Genomic DNA, 16764 nt, shown 5'->3' with positions numbered 1-16764 from the left:
GTCGTAAGCTCAGTCCAGGTGTAGGAGTCGTCTCTCTGGGTCCTGTCTCGGTGGAGTTGCTGATAGGCAGTTGGACTCACAATCCAAAGGTCGTCAGTTCGAATCCCGGGGTGGATGGAAGCTAAGGTGTAAAAAGAGGTTGTAGGTTGTAGTTTTGAGTAGGAATCTCGCAACCGAGAACGCCAAGGCAATGCTGTAGAGCGAATAATTTGATTTTTTGAGTTTTAGTGAAAAAAGTAGATTTTTTTCCATTTTTGTCATTTTACTGTTTTGGTGCGCGGCGCGTCGAAAACCCCAGATTTTATTTGCAAACAATCATATCTCAGCATCCTGTTAATGAAACTTCACCATTTTTTGGTATATTACGTAAAATTGTCCGAGGAATCCGCTTAAAAATATTTTCAGATGCAGGCTCTTTGGTCCAACCGCATTTAAATTTTTTATGCTACCTTTTCCAATACAAGGTTAGATTTTTGAAACTACGAACTTTTAGGGGGTTTCATACATGTAGAAAATCGCAAAATTTCAAAATAAAGAAATTTTATCAAATCCTTAAAAAAAAATTTCAATCACTCCTGAAAGGTTCATAAACATATTTCATGATTAAACTGAGTAAGAGACGATTTAAGCTCAAAATTGTGCCATGCGTAAGGCGAACTGTCAAACTTTCTGTTCATTTTTTTCTAAACACCGAGTTGATTTACGGGTGCCGCGATATCAGGGTAGACCAAATTGGCTGAAATTTGAGGTGGAGACTCTCAAGATATATCCCGTGTGCAGGACGAAGCCCGATTTTTAAATTTTGCTTTTTTTAAATACAAAAATCTAAAACTGACGATTATTTATATGAAAAACAAAAAATATTTTTATCTTTTTCAAAAATAAACTTTTTGAAAATCGGCCTTCGTCATGCACACGGGACCAGTTTGAGGAGTCTTCACCAAAATTTTTAGCCTATTTGGGAAAAACCGTATTGAGACATCGGGGCACCCGTTTTTTGAAACTGCTATCTTCAAATAGCTATATCTCGAAAACGATACAACCAAATTACTTCAAATTTGTGATGAAAATTTATATTTTAATTTCCTTTCTCTTCTGTATTCATACAGATTAAAAAAAGATAAGTGTGTGCTCATACCAACCTATTACTTTTTTGCCGATTTCCTTGTATGTAACCCCTAAGTCAAACTTATCAACTTTCATTTGCGCCCAATCAGCAAATATGGAGCAAAACTATGATTTGTTTTTGTATTTTTTTTAAAGTGTTTTTTGTGAAAATCGACTAAAATTGGCGTTGGTAACCGCAATGGTCAATAAAAAAAAATATGGGTCGAATTATTTTTGCCAGGAAATCCCCTGTCCAATTTAAAGCCAAATTGAAGCACTCGATTTTTTTTCTTTAGCGTTCACATTGAACTGCTGTGTATCTAAATGTTTTTATTAATAATTCAAAAAATAAGTGGTAAAATTTGACAAATGCGACTTTTTGTAATAACAAGTTTAAAACCATTTTTTCCCTGATAGTCTAAATCATAACCTACAACTTTCCACAAGACACTAAATCGATCATCAATTTGAAATTCGATAACCAAGTCGCCACCCTCACCCAGCAGATGTTGCTTTTCCCGCTTTTCCAGGACTTCTCGCGCACGCTAGAAAAACAACAAAAAAAAGATTCCCGCGACCGCACTTTTGTCGGTCGGCTGGCCCACGCCACGCCAATCAACAGGCAGCACTTGGGAAAATCGAAAGTGGCCAAAATTCGATGTCTGATGTTGACTCACTGTCGCGGGGTGGAGTCGACTGGCCCTGGCGGAATCTAGCCGCGCCAGGGAAAAGATAAACAGAGTCCGGTGAGAGAAGAGGAAGTTATTTTATTATTCTGCAACTTTCTATAAATAAATGTAGCGAATTTTACGCGCGCATACACGTATGTTTGGGAAACGGGATCCGATCGGAACGTGGCAAGATTTTCCATCAGTTTGGCTCCAGCTGTTCAATAGTAAACCTCGAGGAGTGTCGTTTGTAATCGGATCGGATTCCACCGGTTGACATTCTGACCTGCGCAGTTTAGTAAATATACAAAGCAGCAGTCTAATCACACTTGGAGTGAAACCGTTGTGCAAAGTGGAAGCGTGTTTCTGAAGTGAAAGTGGGGAAAACTATAACAAATCGGTTACTGACATCGGAAAAATTTATCCCGGTTATCTTATCAGTGAAGCCAGGCGTTATTTACAACGGTAATTTTTTTTTGTAATCTCAGCTTAAACCTGTTTGATGAAAATGATACTGATTTATAGAACCTTGTATTACATAGAACAAAAAACTTTATGATTCTACCATGGAAAACCATCGAGATACCTTAAAGAAATTTCCAGGAAAACCCAAATTAACGATTTTATTTGAATTGTATACGATTATCATTGCTCATCGAACAGTTAGTTTGTTTTCTATCATATCACACCTCTCTCAATGCTACGCAGTAACTGCTCTTTAGCATTGAGCTTGGTAGCAAGTGTAATTATTCAAGTGTAGTGCAAGTGTTGCAATTGAGTCAAGCCGTTTATTCCTTCGGAAGGGAGATGATGCGGGAAAAGTGAAATTATTTTATCCATATATCCTTATGATGAGATGGTGTGAGGAGCGCTATTGTAAGTTATCATTGAGCTGACAGTTTGATGCAATTTATGCCATTCTGCAGCTGTTATCGCGCAGTTGGTACCTCTTAGTTGCTATGGGCTGACTAATGGTGATGAAGTCGCATGGTTCTCCGTCGTGTGGTTTACTTGTATGAACTTGGATTAAAAAAAAGGTGCAGGTGGTTATGTTACACATGACCAGTATGACAAAGAACTTTGCAAGATGATTGTTGAAATTTTCGATTAGAATGTCCGGTCCAAATTCCCCCCTTATAATAACCGTCCTATCGAACTAAGGGGACGGAAATTGCAAGTGGAGCTGAAATAGAAATCGAAGTGAAATCAATTTACTTTCCTTCACCACTCGTAAGTTACCAAGATGCGGGAATGTTATTGCAAGGCTGTTGCAAGCAATCGGTGGAAGTAAAGGAATTTTGAACAGCAGACATTAAATACTACCCTTTACAGGGCTCTTGCTGATAACGAGATAGTTATTCTAAATTTCCAGAAACAGATTTTCGCAGTGGCACAAAAAAATGTGCATCGCAGTAATCTATTTATTACTTCCTGCCTAATAAGCAATATATTTTAACTCTCGTTTTAACTGCTTAATTTCAGATAATGGCCAAATGCAACTTGTTATGTCCAGTATCAAAAATCATAAAGTATGATACCCATATTGCCCCAACTCTTACGGTTCGGCAAATGTCCCCCCATCGGAACATTCGCGAGGCCTCCGGCCACTCCGATTTGTAGCCACTACTGCCAAAATATCAAATTTCATGTCCAGTATCAAAAACCATAAAGTTTGATATCCATATTGCCCCAACTCTTACGGTCCGACAAATGTCCCCCCATCGGAACATCCGCGGGGCCTCCGGCCACTCCGAATTGTGGCCACTACTGCCGAAATGTCAAATTTCATGTCCAGTATCAAAAACCATAAAGTTTGATACCCATATTGCCCCAACTCTTACGGTCCAGCAAATGTCCCCCCATCGGAACATCCGCAGGGCCTCCGGCCACTCCAGGTGGTGGCCACTACTGCCGAAATGTCAAATTTCATGTCCTGTAGCAAAAACCATAAAGTTTGATACCCATATTGCCCCAACTCTTACGGTCCGGCAAATGTCCCCCCATCGGAACATCCGTGGGGCCTCCGGCCACTCCGGATTGTGGCCACTACTGCCGAAATGTCAAATTTCATGTCCAGTATCAAAAACCATAAAGTTTGATACCCATATTGCCCCAACTCTTACGGTCCGGCAAATGTCCCCCCATCGGAACATCCGCGGGGCCTCCGGCCACTCCGAATTGTGGCCACTACTGCCGAAATGTCAAATTTCATGTCCAGTATCAAAAACCATAAAGTTTGATACCCATATTGCCCCAACTCTTACGGTCCGGCAAATGTCCCCCCATCGGAACATCCGCGGGGCCTCCGGCCACTCCGGATTGTGGCCACCACTGCCGAAATGTCAAATTTCATGTCCAGTATCAAAAACCATAAAGTTTGATACCCATATTGCCCCAACTCTTACGGTCCGGCAAATGTCCCCCCATCGGAACATCCGCGGGGCCTCCGGCCACTCCGGATTGTGGCCACTACTGCCGAAATGTCAAATTTCATGTCCAGTATCAAAAACCATAAAGTTTGATACCCATATTGCCCTAACTCCTAACGGTTTGGCAAATGTCCCCCCATCGGAACATCCGCGGGGCCTCCGGCCGCTCCAGTCCAGGTGGTGGCCAGTTCCAATGATCGACTCCCGCGACTGGCATGTCTTAGCTGGTCCTTGCCTCCAAGCCATCTGCTCCCGGACCTCCAGGCCGTCTGCTTCTGATGTGTTCTCGTCGACGTCCAGCAATAGAATGAATTTTCGGGACCGACCGAGCCGAGTTTTGTTGGTTCGTCGACGATCCAAAAATTATGAGGTGGAGTGGGGGTGATTTTAGATACATCAATCTCACGTCTCTCGATTGACTGATTGGGAAACGTTCGTTCATCCAACCAGCGTGCACCAAAAAGAGGGGAAATTTGCCGAGAGGGGAATTCGTCACGTAACGTTTTCGCTTCGCGAATATTTTGGATTGACACCACGTATAGAAACCTTAGGACAAAGTTCTTTGTCAAAAATTAGGAGTGTTACACTGCTCATAATTGAAACAACAACTATTTGGCGATTGTTAATTTTTATTTCAAGTTCATGTGAGTTGATAGGACTGCTGAGATATCGTTGCTTGTGTGCTATCTTGTGACAAAAAAAAAATCAAACCATCCACATTAACGACCCCCGGGTCTTTTGTGGTCTCTATTGCAAGTTTCTGCTCGAACCTAGGAGTCCGAAGGCTTGAATGGACACTCAAAAATAAAGTTACCGGTTGAAAGGGTTATATGTATCCTTTTAAACGGTACTCGAGGTTTACCCTTTGCAAAAGGATACATTTTATCCTTTTAAAAGGGTTAAAACTATCCTTTGAATTCACCTCGCTGGCTTTACCCTTTCAAAAGGGTACTTTCCTTGGCTGAAAACGATGCCAGCACCGCCCTGCATTTAAAAACGGGAACTTTTTCGTGGACTTGTCAAATCTTGTGCGTGTCATCGCGTCCGCGTGTCAACTTTTTCAGTTTGCCGGAACTGTTCCGGATTGAGTCCGCCAGAATTCTGTTCTACCTCGTCCGTTTCTTGGCCGTGGCAGAATGACGAACAAAACGCTGGCAGCATCACGTCGGTGTTTGTGCCACCGATTGCTTCCATCCCGCTGGACCGGCTACTTCCGAAGGTTTCTTCGTCCATCATCTCCGGACGAACAATCGGCACCTAGAAGGTTCAGCCAGCGCTGGACATGGTACCGGGAAAGGACAAATGAAGTTAGCAAGCACCGCTGCTATGTAAGTTTTACATTATGAAAATTTTCAAAAACTTTAATTTTCTGTTTATTTTCTTTCCCGCAAACACGACAAACCGGATCAGACAAGCGAACCTGTCCCAAGTGCAGCTCGGAGCAGAATCACAAGACGGCAAATCATTCTGGATAGCATGGAGCATAGTTTAGTAAAAATCGTGTAGAATATAATAAATATTAGATAAAAATTGTAATGAAATTATTTTTAGAAATGAAACTTCTGATTTTATACTGATAATAAAAGAAAAACCAATAGATGACGCCACTGTATCAAATTATTAATTATGACCCATAGATGTCGCTAGTGAGCGCCCCGCTCTATATATATGGTCAGTATCCTTTTAAAGGGTACTGCGCCAGTACCCTTTTGCAGGGTTTCGCCCTCGTACCCTTTCAAAAGGGTGACGACGGGTAAAGTTGAAAAAAGGATAGAAAGTACCCTTTTAAGGGTTATTTTGATTTTGTGTGGAGAGCACCCAAACCTATTTTTACTCCAAAGAACCTTCCACCCCAGTGTTTGAACTGACGACCTTTGGATTGCGAGTCCAACCGCCGCCAGCGATTCCACCGGAGTAGGCTTGGTTTGGTGTGTTGTTTGTACTTATGGCATGGAGACAACTCTTACACCTGGAATGACTTAACGGCCTAACAACCAAGGCCGGGACCGACATTTTACTTCTTCATCCGATGGAAGCTTGCAGCAGATGGGAATCGAACCCAGAATCATCCGCTTACAATGCGGACAGCGTAACCATTCGGCCACGCACTGCCACAAGAAAATCTTATGACATCCGAATAAAATCCTGATGTCGAAAGGTCATAAGACGTTCTTATGGATTTTGCCAGTACTTTTTTCTGAGTGTATACTTCAGCAATGAAAGAATGGATCACGCTCAAAAAAGAAAAAGTAGAACAAATTCTCTACTATTCAATTTTGTCAGGGTGAAAAAGGTTGTACTTTTTCTTTATTAAAAAACTTCATTTACAAGTTATATGTGTAACTTGAAAACGATGCTTTTTATCAAAATATCACAAGTACTTATAAATGCCAAATTTAATTCTGAAATCAAAAATGGTTATGAAAGAATTTGGGACACTTGTGTGTAAAGTTTGTAAAAATCACAAAGTCTATGCAATTTGCAGCATTAATTAATAAATGACATTTTTCACCAAAATTTTATCTTGTAAACTTAAAACAATGATTTAATTTTGGATATTCAAATGAAACATTAAACGCATTCATACTATTTAGAACTATTCAAATTTTAAATTTCTGCTGATAAATATTCTGAAATTAAGAATGTAAAAAAACCTTATTATACGAAAAAAAATCATGTATACCAAGGGGTACCAGCAGTTTGGGTAAAACGAAAAGAGGTTGACAACCGCTGACTGTAGAGAAAACAATTTGTTTTTATTTTTTAAGTGCCGTCAACTGGAGTGAATCGATACTACAGTCTGAATAGGGACAACAGTTTTTAAAGCTAAAGCTTCAAAATAGGAAAATCGATGCACAAAATTAGTTGACCTGAATCTGTTTCAACCGAAATCAATCAAAATATAGTGCAAGAACCTGGCTAAAACAGCTGTCTCGATTTACCCCCGATAGCGGTATACAGTAATTTTTGCAACAATGGTGTCGATGGAATCCAATTCCCAACTTTCTACCAGCTTTTGCAGTTTTTTCCAAAGGTGGCCACTCTGATAAAATGTGTTCATTTATTATCTAATCTAATAATCTATCAATTCATCTAACACTCATGTCCCTATCAAATTTGTAGCTCCAATTCGCTCCAGATGACGGTATTAAATCTGTTTTTTCTCTAATGACAAAGGAAATAATGCCATCGCCAGGAATATATAGGACAAAGAACTACAAAAATAGTTCTTCAATTTCTCTAATCAGACAGTATACTACAGTCTTAACGATAGACTGTTTTCCAATATTCACCAAGCGTCTCCTCCAAATGAAAATGATTGCATCATTCAAGATGAGCGGCAATGCACTTGTCTGGCTTGCTGTTTGAATTGAAAGTTTAATCTATGGCATCATAGATTTGATTTCGTATCAAAAACGTTTCTCACACGATGTTTTTTTTTTATTTTTCGAAAGCCACTCATTTTCTTCTGTTTTCTCCCTCCAAGCGTGCGTCACGATGAAAACCGGCTTCAGCTTGCAGTCGGCCGATGCAGCACTAGTCCGAATACCGGCCCCGCGATTTTTATGGGCCATGCCAGTGGCGGTAAGGTGCTTCTAGCCGTTCTCCACTTAACTTTGCCTTGGCACATTGCCAAGTTGTTTTTCAAAATTCTTTTTTTTTTTCAGATAAACACTTCCTTGTACGCGTACCCTGCCGAAATCTGGGAGCAGATTCCGGACAAAGACATCATCATTAAGTTGACCATTCTGATCCCGATCGTGCTGTTTGGGATTCTTGGAAATGTTGTCCTGCTGGAGATCATCTTCTCGAATCGATCGCTGCGTACCGCAACCCATCTGTTGATCGCCAACCTGGCGCTGATCGATCTCGTAACGCTGTTGCTGTGTCCGCCGATGTTCTTGCTGCACGATATCCACCAGAGTTACGTACTCGGCTCGGTGGGTTGCAAGTTGGAGGGGTTCATCGAGGGTAAATTGTGGTCAAGTGGTTGATCTAATCGAGATTTGAAACGAACTTTGGGTTTCTTCCAGGTGGCCTGCTAATCACGTCCGTTTTGGCACTGTGCGTCGTCAGCTACGACCGGTTGGCGGCGATCGTACTGCCGTCCAAGGCTCGCCTCAAGAATACCAGTGTAGCGGTGGCAACTGGTCTCTGCTGGTTGGTGGGATTCGCTGCGGCCCTTCCGTTTGCGATCTACAGGAATTATCGCGAACGCAACTGGAGCAACTTTCACGAAACGTTTTGCGCTGAAGATCGTCAAGTTATGCCACTTTATTGGGATTTGATCGTGGTGTTGCTGGTTTGGTTGCCGTTGGGGGTGATGCTGGTGACTTACAGTGCCATTCTGTGCAAGCTGGACCACTATGAGAGGAGTGCGTTGAATCGGGAGCATCCGATGGTTGTGAGGTACAAGAGTCGAGTGGCCAAAACGCTTTTTGTAGTGCTGATGTCCTTCGTTGTGGTGAGGATTCCCTTTACGATTATGATTATGGTGTACTACAAGGACGTTAACGATGGAAATACTTTTGAGGTGATCGCCTATTTTAATCACCAAGCGTCTCCATTGATTAACCACGGTTTTTTTTGTTCAAACAGGTCAGTGAAGGCTTCGTTATGGTGTGGTGGTTTGCCAAGGTTGCCTTCATCTTTCTGTACTCGGCAGTGAATCCGGTTATTTATGGGATGACGAATCGAACCTTCCGGAAGGCGTTCAAGAGTTCCAGAATTCTCAGCATGATTTGTCGGTTTGAAGAAAAACAGGTAAGTGCTATTATCAGAGTCATCATGTCACTCACGGAAGTCAAAAAATTAAAAATAAAAACACAGAAAAGTTACATCCAAAGTCTCATCAATGAACGAGCCGAATTTATTTTAGTATTTCAAAAAAGGATTATCTCGTTTAATTGCAGCAATGCACTGTAGTGTCTGTCTACGCTCATCTTCAGAGTTTGTATTTTTGGCTGTGCTTTCTAACAACAGAATGGTTCTAACCATAATTTGCTTAGCCATGTCACGATCAGGAATTCTAAGCTCGATGGAAATTAGTTGATCGGTCGTTGGATTCGCCTCTTGTGCAATGTTCACTTCTTGATAGGTATTCGTTGGGTGAGATGTTGTCAAATGCTGATGTGGTACAACTGTTTTTTGAACGTGGAAATTCAGGTTTAAGTTTTAGAGAGAGTGAGCTCTAAAAAACAAACATTTTTATTTTTTGACAGGTCGATTTGGACTTAAGGGTCAAAAGTTACAGCAATTTTAAGGTAAAAAAAGATGCAAATTTAAAACTTAAATATCTCAAAAAGGCGCAAGCCAAATTTGTAAACACCAGGTTGCATTTGAAAGAGGAGATCCAGCACTACAAACGCTGAAAAAATCTCAGGGGTGTTTTGCTTTAAACTCGAGATATCTTCATTTGAAAAAGCCTAATTTTCAAGGGAAAATCTTATGGGACCACCCTATAGAATTTTGAAAATTGTCCAAATATATGTTTTTCCATGTAATTTTGCCCGCTGGATCTGAATCTGCCCTTAGAATTGACCCAAAGTGTCGAAAAATCGATGTTTGGTCATATTTTGGTTTCCATGTAAAATTATCATTTAAACCCAAAATATGACCAAAAATCGAATACCACTTTTCTCTAAAACTTAACCCTGAATTTCCACGTTCAAAAAACTGATTTTTGAAGGTTTGCTCAGATGCTTTCTATAAATTTGGTCGTAGAAGGCGTAGATTACGAGATAACATTTTAGTGTCTTCGACAAAGTTGCTTGGATTGGCAAGCCCAACAACTTTCTACACGGAGAAAAAAGAGTTCCCAAAATCGTGAACAAGCGTTCATGAAAATGGGAACCACGAACAAAGTGTTCAAATTTCATGGTACGTTTTTCAAAATCGTACCATGGGATTTGAACACTTTGTTCGAGGTTCCCATTTTCATGAACACTTGTTCATGATTTTGGGAACTCTTTTTTCTCCGTGTACAAGACGAAAAAAATCCCAAAAATATTCCTGTAAAGTTAGACTTTTAAAATCACCCTAATAGTGAACCACCCTAATTTACAACCAAACCAAAAGTTGCCCCTTTCTATATGCAACAACTCTTCTGAAGACACCAAAGCTAAAAAACTTCATCATTTTACGGAAAATCCATTTTCCACTTAATTTTGCGATCTGAACCACTGTGCATTGGGAGCGAGTGCTTAAACAGCCAAACATACGAGAATTTCCCCTACTCAGAAATGGCAGGAGATAATTGACAGAATTCTGAGATTTTCAGCGTCCCGCTCGCTAAAACTGAAAAATGACGAAAACAGAAAAAATGTACTTTTAAAAATTTAACTGAAATAACTTTTAAATCTAAGTGGTGACTTAAACCTTTGGATACCACTAGTTGCGTCTTTCAATTACAAATTTCAGTGCTCAAAATATAGGCCATCGCTTAAATTTTAATGTTATCGCAGCTTTAATGAAACAAGTTGATTTTTTTTGCCGTATTCCAAAGTTGTTGTTTTCGCGTAGAATTGCTAAATAAAAACCACTTTTTTACAATTTAGCTAAAAACCGCTTAGGCTGGTACAAATTTTATTTAAAGTATTTGTCACCCCCCCTCCCCCCCTTCTTCAAAGTTGGTTCTAAAAATTGAGAAGCAAAACAAATATTTTTTTTCGAAAAACTTCCAATTTTCAATGAAATTTCAAGTGTAATCAGTTGAAATCAATGTTTAATGCATTCCCTTGCGTTTAGAATCATTTTAATCATGCTCGGGCTATTTTTTTTGAATTTTTGAAAATTATCGGTGTTAAGTATCACAAAAAGTTTTTTTTCGACAAAATTTTTGTTTTCGTCAAACCTTATATTTTTTAAAACCAATGATTGCTAAACAACTGAACTAGTGTAAATGCATTTTGAAACTTTTTTTTGCATTCAAATGATGAAGCTATTTAAATTTTTATATTTTTTATTTTTTTTTTCAATAATAAAAATAAAACAAAGTATAAAAAATAGTTTCAAATGAAAAAAAAAAAAACTTCAAAAAACGACAATATTATTTTTATTCCGGAATAAATAATTACTTAAAACTTCCTGAATGAATTATTACAATTTTTTGTCAGAAACATATTAACATTCAAGCATCTTGTGATACAATTGAAAAAAAACAGGCTTGTTTTTTGTCCATTGAACATTTAGAAATTATTCAAAACGTGCATTATTATAGTTTTTAAAGTGCAAAAGATATGTGGGTTATTTTCTACCTACTCACACGAAATCGGAAAAGTTGCCCCGACCCCTCTTTGATTTGCGTGAAAATTTGTCCTAAGCGGTAAGTTTTTTCCCTGATCATGAATCCGAGGTCCGTTTTTTGATATCTCGTTATGGAGGGGCGGTACGACCCCTTTCATTTTTGAACATGCGAAAAAAGAGGTGTTTTTCAATAATTTACAGCCTGAAATGGTGATGAGATAGATTTTTTTTTTAAAAAGGGACTTTTATGTAAAATTGGACAATAAACTCAACTGTAAAAAATGGAACATATCATTTTAAGGGAAATTTAATGTACTTTTCGAATCTACGTTAAACCAAAAGTGTCACGATTTCATTTAGAACAAAAAAAATATTTTAAAATTTCGTGTTTTTTTCTAACCTGCAGGGTTATTTTTTAGAGTGTAATAATATACTACAAAGTTGTAGAACAGACAATTACAAAAATTTTGATATATAAACAAAAGGGTGGAGGTGGTGGTTATTAGTTTATTTCCGGCAGCTTTAAACTTTCGGTCATTTGCTGCCCATAAACAATAGGGGTTTGCTTAAAAACATCACGGGTTTTCGTGATTTTACGGAAGAAATGTTTGAAAAGTTTCTTTTTGCGTTTCTCTTTGTTTCGTCATTTTTTTTAATTGTGTAGCAAATTGTGAGTTGTCGCAGAATTACCCATAATGCAAGATTTAATAAAAAAAGAACAGAAGATTTACACCCATTTTTTAAATTTCTTTTGAAAATACGATCACTTTATAAATAGGTATCTGAAATTTGAAAAATGGTTTTAATAAAAAACGGTATGTTTTTATCTTTCAGAACCCCGACAAGCCACCCAAAGGGCGAATATTGACATTTTCGCGAAAAATGCTCTGGCCTCGAGAGCCTTGCGTTGACGATCAAAATAATGAGGAAAAGTTTTTGAACCGAGTCCAAGGTAAATCAAGGTAGGAAATGCTCTAATATCAATTCGATCACAATCGTTAATTTTTAGTCGTTCCCACAGATATGTGCCTAATTGGCTGAATTCCACTATTCGCATCAAAGATCGAAATCGTAGTGTTACAAAGGGTGACAGTAAATCTCCGGATGGAAATGGTACAAAGTCTTCTAACGAGACAGCACAAAATTAACATTTATCTTTATGTGTAGCAGCACAGCTGCGACTTTGATAACCGTGTAAATTTCTTCCTTTGTATATCTAGAACAATAAAGTGATAATGCATGATTCCCGCTTTTATTGGCAACAATTAATCGTTGAACATCGACATCCATCCACCCACGCCTGAATTCGTATGCTTTCGTATCATTCACTTAGCTCTGGGGTTGTTAGGTCATGCCCGGAGGGGTCACATAAATCGTTTGCTCTTATCGCACAAAGCGAAATTATATCGAGTACCTATCTGAAGAGTGTTGGATAAATCATCCTCGTTGGTTACGCCAATTCGTGGGTGCTTCCGTTTTTTTTCACCTGGAATTGATACAATGCAACCGATTCAGTTACCATGAGCGTAGGAGATTGGACAGTTCATCAAGGTCTAAGGTGAGAGCTGGTTGGATATTGTTTGGTTCAGCAGGATTTTGATGTGATAAATTTGTGCTGAATGTTATGATATACGACAGGTGCTTTAAACTCGGAGAAGGCGAAGGTAAATAAGGATCAATTTGTTATCTCATGTGCACTTCATAACTATCGATTAGTTAAATTATAGTTTGAGCGAAAGCAGTGGAAATTACCTTCAGTCTAGTCGTGACGGTTATTTGGAGAGCATTCTGTGGATTCGTTAGCTTAACAGTTTAGGTAGTGAAGTGGAAACTGAAGTTATTTTTTTTCAAATTCATTCATAAAATTTATAAATTTCTGTCCTATTCAGAAGAGTTTTGGGGACATTAACTTCAAATATTATCTGCTTGGCTTTTCAGTATTTTTATATTGAAGCCCAAGTTTATGTAAAATCTATTTGAAGACATTTAAGAATTCAAACATGTCTGTAATTTAAGTAATTCCATGCAATAAATTTGTTATAATAAAGACATAAACAATTGTGAATTTCTGGTGAGCATGAACTCATCATTCGCGGCAGCGGAAAGAATAATTCAATATGAGAGCGATGAAAACCAGACATCGGTAATGCCACGAGCAAAACTAGTCCTCAAATTGCTTCAAAATCCAAAAATGTTCCAACCCTTCTAGATGAACGTCAGCATCTACGACTACCCGCGGGAGATTTGGGTGACGCTCCCGCCCTGGGAAATGCTGGTGAAAACTATCGCCTTCCTGCCGGTGATATCGTTTGGGATATTCGGAAACATCGCCCTGCTGTGCATAGTCGGGACGATCCGCGCCCTGAAGACGCCCACGAACGTGCTGATTGCCAACTTGGCCGTGGTTGATCTGGCCACGCTGATCGTTTGCCCGATGATGTTCATGGTGCATGATTTCTACCAGAATTACGTGATGGGAGCGATAGGTTGCAAGATGGAGGGGTTTTTGGAAGGTTTGTAATGGATAAATGGTGATGAACCAACGCTTATTAAGTCCTTGTTCACAGGATCTCTACTGATCACTTCGGTCCTGTGTCTATGTGCGATCAGCTACGATCGCCTGACCGCCATCGTATTTCCGAAGAAGTCCAAGCTAACCTTTCGAGGTGTTTGGGCGTTGATAGCGTGCACATGGATCATCGGGGTTCTGCTAGCCCTTCCGTTGACTATCTACCGAAACTACAAGGAACGTCCGTGGAAGAACTACCTGGAGACGTTTTGTGCGGAGAATACCAGCTTTCTTCCACCGTACTGGCACGTGCTGATCGGTGCACTGGTTTGGTTTCCCCTTTCGGTGATGATCTTCTGCTACAGCATGATATTCCTCAAGCTGGATCGTTACGAGCGAAGAGTGAAGCAACGGGAACATCCCATTGCGGTGTCCTACCGGAAGAAGGTCGCTCGATCTTTGTTCATAGTGCTGGTTGTGTTTATTCTACTGAGGGTGCCATTTACAACGTTGGTTTTTATTCGATACAATCGATTCGTGAATGAAAATACCAGCCAGATTGGGAAGGATTTCGTGATTCTGTGGTATGTGTCGCACTATCTGATATTTTTGAACGCTGCAGTGAATCCATTGATTTATGGTTTGACGAATGATAACTTCCGGAAGGCTTACAATAAGACGAGGATCTGGAAATGCTTCTGGCACAGCAAAACGTTGAAGAAGGTATGTATTGATCTCCATGATTTATTGTGGGAATTTTTGTTTCAAGTCTCGTATATCAACTTATTGTACCGGGATATACCGCTCAATGTCTATGTACTTTTTCAGCCAAAAAGCTTAAAAGTGTTTTAAAGAAGTTACCTAAAAATAATGTGGAATACAATTTGTACCAGCCTAATCTATGTTTTGCATTGTCTAATGCTCAAATTTGTATCCGGGCAATATGTTGCTCTGTTTTCATGATAAATTGAACAAAGAAAAGATTTTTATTCGGTCGTCTGGTATCTTCCAGTTTCATTTTGGGGAATAAAAAAATGGTTAATTTGAATCGGAACTTTTTTATTTGAGGTCTAATATTAGGCAAATATTTAAGGTAGAGTGTTTCATGGCATATTCATGAGAAATTTGATGAAGAAATTTACTATAAAATTAAAAAAAAAAGTTGCTCTTGACCCCCAGAGGAAATATTTCGGTAAACCTCGCAAAATGTCGGGAAAAGGCCAAATTTTTTTATCTTGATGTTCCCTGAAAAATACACCGTGACAATCAATTCAACCTTAAGAAAATTGTGAAAATTATTCATTTCTTTCCTTCTCAAATTTCAGCTCGAACCGAAACGCGAACCAGTGATCATGACCATCGGCCAGCTTCAACCTCGTGGTCCCTGCGGCAGTGAAAAGCTCGGTGACCTGTCGGGCTGGGTAATTCCAGCAAAACCAAACAATCTCAACTCCCCAACGGAAGAATCACGCGAAACCAAAACGTCCCAGCTGAAACCTACCACCGAAGATGCGCAGACCAAGTCCAACTCCGTCAAAGTGACGTCATTCTACGGTTGTAATCTAGTTTTGGGTGATCAATGTCAGAACAGAGAAGTTAAACCACCTTCGACGTTGTTTATTTAGTTAAGCTTAAGAGTATAGCGAATAAAGTCACACGTGCTGTCACGATAACAGGGTTCAGTCCACTTCGAGTTTCCGAAAAGATCCCTCAACGCCAAACAGCGTCTGAGCGTTCTTGGGTCGGCCCGGTCGCTTCTTCTCGTCCGTACCGTACTGGTCCTCCTCGAGAAAGTAGTCCCTGTAGGCGATGATCTTCTGCTCCCACTTGTCGATAATGTTCTGTATCGGACCGGCTTCGCCACCGTACTCCATCGGAAGAAGCCGTCGAGGTACGTGTTTGTACAGGGACTCCAGGTCGTGGCCGTGGACGTAGAGCTGGGAAAGTTCAAAAGTTGTAGCCCCTTGGAAAGGTTCAGGCATCATGAGTTACTCACCCTGGACTTGTTCTTTTCGCTCATAAAGTTTTTGAACATGTTGAACACCACCTCAAAGCCGCTGGGAGTGTTGATGTAGTGAAAGCCTTTCTGTCTCAACGGAGAAGCCTCCTGGCTCATCATGGTCATCTTCTTCACGAACGAAGGTGTAAACTGGAGAAAGTGGTTCATGGTAACGTTTGACAGATCCAGGATACCAACCTGTCCGGCTATCACAAAGTTGTCATCTTCGAGCATCATAATGTCGTTCGCCATGGTGCTAACTCGAATAACCTCCTCAATGGTGGTCCTCGGTGGATCGTAAGCTGCCGGACGGATCAATAGAACTCGCGGCGCATCAGGACCATCCGTCAAGGGCAACGGAACACCGACCCCCATCCTAATAATTTCCCGAGTTTTAGGATCCAGCGGGTCACGCGTCCGAATCAGCTCCGGGGACATGGTCCTCACCGTGTAAAACATATCCAACTTTTCCTTGGCCCGCTCCAGACTGTACTTGCAACCCCTCAAGAACGCCACCAAAAACTGATCGTCGATGCGCGATCGCAGGTGGGGACTCTTCGCAATCCATTGTCGCAGAAGTGCGATGTCTTCCTGAATGCGTTCGGGTTGTTCGTTGAGTTCAGCACGAGCCTTCTTGCAGAGCGGCTCCGGAACCGGACGTATGGCAAGGTTGACCATCTCAGCGGGAAGGTTCTGGAAAACAACAATCAATCAGCTGATTGTAGGCAGATATTGCTAGAAACTTTTGATTGCTCTTTGTGGGCTGTTTTCTATTTCAGTATTAATGGAACCTTATCAAACTGTTGA

The 16764-nt window shown here is 40.2% G+C and overlaps 3 protein-coding genes across 4 annotated transcripts; 2 read left to right on the top strand and 1 right to left on the bottom strand.

Annotated features, from left to right (window-relative positions):
• Window positions 1-1841: 1841 nt before the first annotated feature.
• On the top strand, window positions 1842-12692 carry LOC120426413 (muscarinic acetylcholine receptor M3-like). 2 transcript variants are annotated; one of them, XM_052711414.1, is made up of 7 exons: window positions 1842-2240; window positions 7692-7794; window positions 7873-8176; window positions 8239-8738; window positions 8804-8968; window positions 12284-12411; window positions 12471-12692. In XM_052711414.1, the coding sequence occupies exons 2-7, from the start codon at window positions 7771-7773 to the stop codon at window positions 12595-12597; spliced, it is 1248 nt and encodes a 415-aa protein (XP_052567374.1). In that variant the 5' UTR covers window positions 1842-2240; window positions 7692-7770; the 3' UTR covers window positions 12598-12692. The 2 variants fall into 2 exon arrangements, with proteins under 2 accessions (XP_052567374.1, XP_039447104.1); XM_039591170.2 differs by having other exon boundaries at window positions 1844-2240; window positions 7692-7789.
• Window positions 12693-13394: 702 nt separating this feature from the next.
• On the top strand, window positions 13395-15583 carry LOC120426421 (neuropeptide Y receptor type 2-like). The gene is made up of 4 exons (XM_039591179.2): window positions 13395-13592; window positions 13659-13962; window positions 14017-14681; window positions 15284-15583. The coding sequence occupies exons 1-4, from the start codon at window positions 13527-13529 to the stop codon at window positions 15581-15583; spliced, it is 1335 nt and encodes a 444-aa protein (XP_039447113.1). The 5' UTR covers window positions 13395-13526.
• On the bottom strand, window positions 15555-16680 carry LOC120426406 (retinol-binding protein pinta-like). The gene is made up of 2 exons (XM_052711415.1): window positions 15955-16680; window positions 15555-15895 (listed from the first exon to the last, which is right to left on the bottom strand). Exons 1-2 carry the CDS (start codon window positions 16633-16635, stop codon window positions 15638-15640), a joined length of 939 nt encoding a protein of 312 aa, XP_052567375.1. The 5' UTR covers window positions 16636-16680; the 3' UTR covers window positions 15555-15637.
• Window positions 16681-16764: the final 84 nt, after the last annotated feature.

This window comes from Culex pipiens, unplaced genomic scaffold, assembly GCF_016801865.2.
Source record: "Culex pipiens pallens isolate TS unplaced genomic scaffold, TS_CPP_V2 Cpp_Un0009, whole genome shotgun sequence".
Classification (NCBI taxonomy): domain Eukaryota; kingdom Metazoa; phylum Arthropoda; class Insecta; order Diptera; family Culicidae; genus Culex; species Culex pipiens.
This window is presented reverse-complemented; position numbering and strand designations above follow the sequence as displayed.